Genomic DNA, 6,713 nt, shown 5'->3' with positions numbered 1-6,713 from the left:
AATGATTTGAGCAGGGCATGGTATGAACAGGTCTGAGGAGTTTGTGTTTCTCCGAGGGAGAGAGGATGAACTTGGTTGAGAGTTCACCAAAGTGTCAGGGTCACCAGCAGGTCAGCAGCACAGGAGCTGGGAGTGGGAGGGGATTGTTGATACAAGCTACAAACATGCCTGCTCACACTGCAGTTGATTGCTGTGATTCTTACTGCCTCTGTGTGCTTTAATGCATGGTTGGTCCACTAGCGGTAGTAGAGGATTAGCGCTCGAGTCGACCTGCGAATTTGCCGCTTCGATGAGCGCTATTGGAAAGGCGCAGTTCTAGCGCAGCTCCTCTGATGCATCAATTTGACAGTAAGATAGTGTGAAAGGGGCTTATGTCATCAGACGGATACAAAAGACTATTTGCTCTTACTACTAGAAACACATTATGGGACGATGCAAAATCAATTTAATCAAATCAGAGGTGACGTGACTCTGGAGCAGTTAATATTCGGGTTAAGGTCAGAATTTATCATAATAATCGTTTTTTTATTATTTTGTAATTTAATTTTTAAATCTAGCTGTTTATAATCATTGACGTTTTCAGATTTATGGAGGACAGCGAAAGGACAGACAGACGTCACCCTGGAGGGATGATTTTTGTAGGGTGTGTCCCACTTGAATAGAAGCCAACTTTGAGACCAGAAGAATGTTAGGTAGTACAGGTGCAGAGGTGATGAGCCAAGATTCTTTCTGTGAGGGAGTAAGGCAAATTTCTTGGAGATGAACTCTTCAACTGTGATTTTTTTTTTTTTTTTTATAACTGTTGGGCATCACAGAAGACCGTCCTGCAGTTCTGAGATTCTCTGAGTACAAAAAAACACCCATGTTAGGTTCAGTGCTCATCACTCTTGACCAGACCCAAGCAAAATATGGCTCGGCTATAATTTCGTTTTATTTGTATTTCCCTGTTATGACAATCCTAACACTTATTGAAACAAAACAATAATGTAGACATGGTTCAAATGAGCACGTTCACTTGGCATTCCACTTTTTCACGTGGCCCATTTGCGAAGTTTATAGCCAAGCTACCCCTGCAGTAAACCGTTCACACGTCTTCATGTAAGTGTGAACGGTTAGTCGTCTATACGTGCCCTGTGATTGGTTGGCGACGAGTTTACGGCATCTCTCACGCAACTCCACCTTAACTGCTAAAGGTTTAAAATTGTTTTAAAGAAAAAATGGGAGGTCTTCCTGCAACTTGGAATGTGTCATTTTAAAATGGACATAATCCACTGGAGCTGAACGACTGTTTGGGTTGCAGCGGTACCTTCACACTGGCTTGACCCCTTCAATCAAAACACACAGTGTGCCAGAATAGACAGATCCATGCGTGTAATGAGTCATTGTAAAAGCAGCAGCCAGACTGTCTCACCACTGACACATTGCACACGTAAACATGAGCGCCGACCACTCCAAGCGCTGTCGCCAACTTCATTTTGACATTAGCAAATGCAGAAATATTGAGTCCAAGCGCACCCCTTGTTATCATTGTAGCCCGGGGATAACCCTGCGTGCATCCCTTCGTCTTTCACCGCTGACCTAAAGTTGAACTCGCACGCACAAGCAGATATCATTTTTATAACCTGAACGCACGCGCAGGAAGGGAGAGAGGGCAAAGGAGGGTGAACGAAAGAGGGAGGAAGTGAAACCAGGTTTAAGTCTTTCTGGGAATTAGGAAGAAGTTCAATGTTGATAGTAGACTCATCAAAAAAAGGGGGAGTCAAGCTGAGAGCGAGCAGATTTCCAGAAAGTGTTTGATTTAATTTTCAATCGTGAAAATATATGAACTGAATTCATTTGCAAATAGGCGGCACAGTGCTAGGCCGCTTAGCACGTGTGCCTCACAATGCAGAGGTATATTATTATAATAAATAATGCAATTGCAAAGATTCAGGAGGACACGTACCTACCTACCATGTCACCCTTTTATAACTAATAATACTGATAATTGTATTCCGAACAGTGGTGGGATTTTATGATGAGCAGGTATTTCTGTTCAAGATGCTAAAATGTCAACAGGTCGGTGAAAGTGAAAGACTCCACCTTAAATAATACTGATTGTGTAAGACCTCTTCATGTTGGCAGGATGCTCTAATGTGTTTATTTAAATATATATAAAACAGGACTTTATACAATAATAGACAAGATAATAATAGAATCTATGAGCCATATGGAGACTTTATAAGTATCAGAATAAACAATATTATTGTGATTTTGGGGAAAAGAGTTAAAATACGATAAGAAATTGTGATTGCAAAACAGTATCCATCCAAATTGAAGCCAACCAATGCTTCTTTGTAATTGCAATTCAACATGGGGATGGAAATAAAACAACAACAAAAAAGTGAATGATGGGATTAAGACATTCTCCAATCCTGAGCCTTTCAATTTGAGTGAAGCATCTGAAAATGTCCTTTGCTCTTGAAAGCAGCTCTCCCCAGCCACCCGCAGGCTGATCCTCCAAGCGGGGCTTAAAGCCAACCTAATGAGTGTGTAAACGAGTTGCCTTATTGCCAACAAAGGGACGCGCTTCTTTTGTCTCGCGGGGGAATCATCACCTTTTCTCAGTGAAATCTGCCAAGGATTGTCTGCGTGCAACAGGAGGTAAGGATTAAAAGATGTGCGCTGGCTGGCCCTTGGAACAAATGGTGAGACGAGCCAGCCAGCCAGCCAGCCAGCCAGCCAGTCAGCCAGTCAGCCAGCCAAGGGGGCGGGGCCGAGCGACACCCACAATTAAAGATGAACTTTGAGTGAACTAATTTATCTGCGGGTGCGGGAGGAGAAGGTGAAAGGCTGCGCGGACTTCCCGGTTCGCCTATAAAAGGTGCTGAAGGAGCAGCCAGCCGCCTCACTTGGTCGACTGACACTCACCTGAGCGGAGCTGCCTACTACAGACCGACATGGCTCTCAGCACACTGCTGGCGACCTTCCTGTGCACCATCGTGCTTCCAATTCTTCTCTTTCTGGTGGCTGTCAAGCTGTGGGAAGTTTATATGACCCGGGGCAGAGATCCGAAGTGCACCAGCCCCCTGCCTCCGGGCTCCATGGGTTTGCCTTTCTTCGGGGAGACGCTGCAGCTCATCCTGCAGGTAAGCACTTTTCTCCGCTATCAAAAGTTCGCCAATATTGACGATATATATTTTTTTTATATTCGTGCTGTTGTCCAGAGAAGAAAATTTCTGCGCATGAAGCGGCAAAAATACGGCTACATCTACCGGACTCACCTATTCGGGAACCCCACGGTGCGCGTGACCGGGGGCGACAACGTCAGGCAGATTCTCCTGGGGGAACACAAACTGGTGTCCGTCCAGTGGCCCGCGTCCGTGCGCACCATTCTGGGCTCGGACACGCTGTCAAACGTGCACGGAGCCCTGCACAAAACCAAGAAAAAGGTAAGAATAGCGCATTTAATAAACTATTCAAATTTGATTTTCATCTATACGATGTAAATATATCAAAATATTAACAAATCATCAGGATCAGTATTTTTACTCAAATAAATCAATAAAGTGTGTGGGGGGTTATTAAGTCTGATTCCTGTTTTGTAAAGAATTTGATGGAAATGACAACAATCCTGGTGTGTTTTTTTTTTTCTCCAGGCCATTATGCGGGCATTTTCCAGGGAAGCCTTAGAGCTCTACATCCCAGTTATCCAAGAAGAAGTCCGAGCTGCGGTGAAAGAGTGGCTGGCGAGGGATTCTTGTGTGCTGGTCTACCCAGAAATGAAGCGTCTGATGTTCCGCATCGCCATGAGGATCCTTCTGGGCTTCGAGCCGGAGCAGATTAAGACCGACGAGCGGCAGTTGGTGGAAGCGTTTGAGGAGATGATCAAGAATCTCTTCTCTCTGCCCATCGATGTTCCATTCAGTGGCTTGTACAGGGTAAGAAAAAAAAAAAGGCGTCTTACCCTGAACCCTACAAATAAAAGAAGATATGTGCCGTTTTAAACGGTTCTTCTGCTCTGTGTTATTTTTCAGGGTCTTAAAGCTCGAAACTTTATCCATTCCAAGATCGAGGAGAACATCAAGAAGAAGATACAGGAGTCCCAGAAAGACTCCAAACATGGAGATGCTCTGCAGCAGCTTATTGACAGCAGCATAAAGAGTGGGGAGACATTTAGCATGCAGGTAACATAACACACCTGACATTATATTTTGGTTGACGTTTAGAAAAATAATCATTTCTTTTTCACAGGCTATTAAGGAGTCTGCAACAGAACTATTATTCGGGGGCCATGAAACCACTGCCAGCACAGCCACCTCTCTGATTATGTTCCTGGGCCTGAACCCTGAAGTGGTGGACAAACTGAGGCAGGAAGTGATTGACAAGGTAATGAATGTCCTGTTCATGCTGGAATTCTTCTCATATTAAATTCTTTATATCTCCTTTGTATTCAGGAGGAGGTAGGACTTCATCTCCAGAGTCTGAACATTGAGTCTTTGGAGCAGTTGAAGTATACTGGCTGTGTGATTAAAGAGACACTAAGGATTAATCCTCCTGTCCCTGGAGGCTTCCGAGTGGCGCTCAAGACATTTGAACTCAACGTAAGTTCAAAACCATGGCGATTTTATTTCTATTCTGTCTTCACGAGTCAACGTTGCCGTTCCAGGGGTACCAAATTCCCAAAGGTTGGAATGTTATCTACAGTATCTGTGATACCCATGACGTGGCAGATATCTTCCCCAACAAAGAAGACTTCCAGCCGGAGCGCTTCATGACAAAAGCTTCGACAGACTCCTCCAGGTTCCAATACATTCCTTTCGGTGGAGGTTCACGGATGTGTGTGGGAAAAGAGTTCGCCAAGGTCTTGCTGAAGATCTTTCTGGTGGAAGTGGTCACAAAGTGTCACTGTACTCTATTAAACGGGCCACCCATGATGAAAACGGGACCCACTGTTTATCCTGTGGACAATCTGCCGACTAAATTTACCCACTATGTTCCAAATTAATCCATGTTTTTAAAGCAGGGTAGTTACAAATCAGTTTTTACCGAAAAACAAACCATTTGGAAGCACTCAGGTGTTTAGAGGAATTCATTTGAAAGTTTTTTTTTTTCCTGCAAAGGCCTGTACATACTGTAAATATTTGGAAAATGTTTTATACTATGGTATGGTGGACTTGTGTATATATATATTTTTAAAAGAAGATCAAACTAAACAAGAGGCACTATTTAGACGTCAAAACACTTTAATCAGATCAGTGGTCTATCTTTAGGATGATGTACATAATGTATGTAGAGTTTGTTATATAACTTTTGTATCTTAACGTCAACTTATTTAAGTGATGCTATATTGTATTGGCTTTTTATTTAATAAAAAACTTTTTGCGGATAACTTTTGTGGTGTTCCAAATTAAATGTCAACACTAGCAAACAGAAAAATTATCATTTTCAACATCTTAAGATGCTTAGTGTGCACAGATTGCGGGTGGGCCTGACCCGATACATTCCTTTATCAATAAATTGAGAGGAAAAAGAAAATAAGGAGAAATCTGGAATCCATAGAAGTAGACAAAGCAAAGCAAGAGGGGCTGATGACCCTGGCAGATGATCAGACCGAGGGTGAAACAGAGTTCAGACTGATCAGTTCACTTTCAGGCCACTGAACCAATACAGACCTCCAGTGGAACAGCAGAAATGCTCTACACTGCATCGGTGTCAAACCCGAGGCCCGGGGGCTATATGTGGCCCACCACTTCCATTTTTATGGCCCGCCAAAACAAATCATGCAATGACTTAACGTGTCAATACTATTATAAATTGTCTTCACTTTTAAAAAAACAATTAGTGCCATGCATCTTTTTAAAATACTCTCCAGCATAAATCAGGGGTGGGCAATCCCGGTCCTGGAGGTCCACATGTTTTCTATGTCACCCTGTTGCAACACACCTGAATTAAATGGTCAAATAATTACTAGCAAGGTCCGCAGAAGCTGGTGTGTCCCTCAAGGTCAGACATCAAACTATATTTTCCCTTAAAGTGCAAATGATTTTCTGCCATATATATATATATCTAGGCACAGCAAAGGCATGTTCATGGCCTAATTCTCAAGTTGTTTTTCTTTGCGCTGCCATTCTGATTTGCCTCCTTCCACTCCATGACGACTACCTAGCATTGTACTCTTGTCCATGGCCCATGTTTATGACTGTGCTTCTTGCAATGATTGGATCCACCAACGTTGAACTCTTGTACTTCTGCAAGTCATTGTGGATAGGAGTTTCAGCTTAATGCCAAAATTGTGACGGTAAATTGCAGTTGACACCTTTATGTCCTGCTATCCTATCCCCGCAGGTCCCGGCCCTTGAACGATGTGAGTGAACTTTTCTGAACTTTGCCTCTAATTTTCACTCCAAAGCACATCAGTTTCCTTCCATTGTTCCCTGTCACTCGGTGAGGACAAAAATTTGCAGGGCAAGAGCATTTTTTGTCAAAATTTGTGACTATTGTCATGAACTCACAGTATTGTGTGAAAGACCAAAAGTCATCTACAGTAAATTATTGTAAATATAATGCAGGTAAAGCCATTTTTTTTATTGTGAGGCTACTCTAGTATACAACACAAATGTTTCGGGCGAGCCACACAGTTACTATGGATAGCAGCAAAAGTTTTCAAACGAAAAGTTTCCCCCTTTTTTTGTCTTCAAAGGCATTTCTTAAAGATAAAAACCAAAAAATGC

General features: G+C 42.8%; 1 protein-coding gene across 1 annotated transcript; it reads left to right on the top strand.

Annotated features, from left to right (window-relative positions):
- Window positions 1-2,785: 2,785 nt before the first annotated feature.
- On the top strand, window positions 2,786-5,371 carry cyp26a1 (cytochrome P450, family 26, subfamily A, polypeptide 1). Its single transcript, XM_049759264.2, has 7 exons — window positions 2,786-3,128; window positions 3,207-3,431; window positions 3,639-3,920; window positions 4,017-4,166; window positions 4,234-4,368; window positions 4,437-4,583; window positions 4,649-5,371. Exons 1-7 carry the CDS (start codon window positions 2,940-2,942, stop codon window positions 4,985-4,987), a joined length of 1,467 nt encoding a protein of 488 aa, XP_049615221.1. The 5' UTR covers window positions 2,786-2,939; the 3' UTR covers window positions 4,988-5,371.
- The last annotated feature ends 1,342 nt before the right edge of the window (window positions 5,372-6,713 follow it).

This window comes from Syngnathus scovelli, chromosome 21, assembly GCF_024217435.2.
Source record: "Syngnathus scovelli strain Florida chromosome 21, RoL_Ssco_1.2, whole genome shotgun sequence".
NCBI lineage: Eukaryota > Metazoa > Chordata > Actinopteri > Syngnathiformes > Syngnathidae > Syngnathus > Syngnathus scovelli.
Note: the sequence above shows the minus strand (reverse complement) of the source record. Positions and strands in the feature narration are given on the sequence as shown.

Excerpts from the sequence above, each read along its gene's own strand:
- cyp26a1 (XM_049759264.2), top strand. The coding sequence starts at position 2,940 with ATGGCTCTCAGCACACTGCTGGCGACCTTCCTGTGCACCATCGTGCTT. Across the intron at positions 3,129-3,206 it reads CGCTGCAGCTCATCCTGCAG|AGAAGAAAATTTCTGCGCAT; the intron begins GTAAGCACTTTT and ends GCTGTTGTCCAG. Across the intron at positions 3,432-3,638 it reads TGCACAAAACCAAGAAAAAG|GCCATTATGCGGGCATTTTC; the intron begins GTAAGAATAGCG and ends TTTTTTCTCCAG.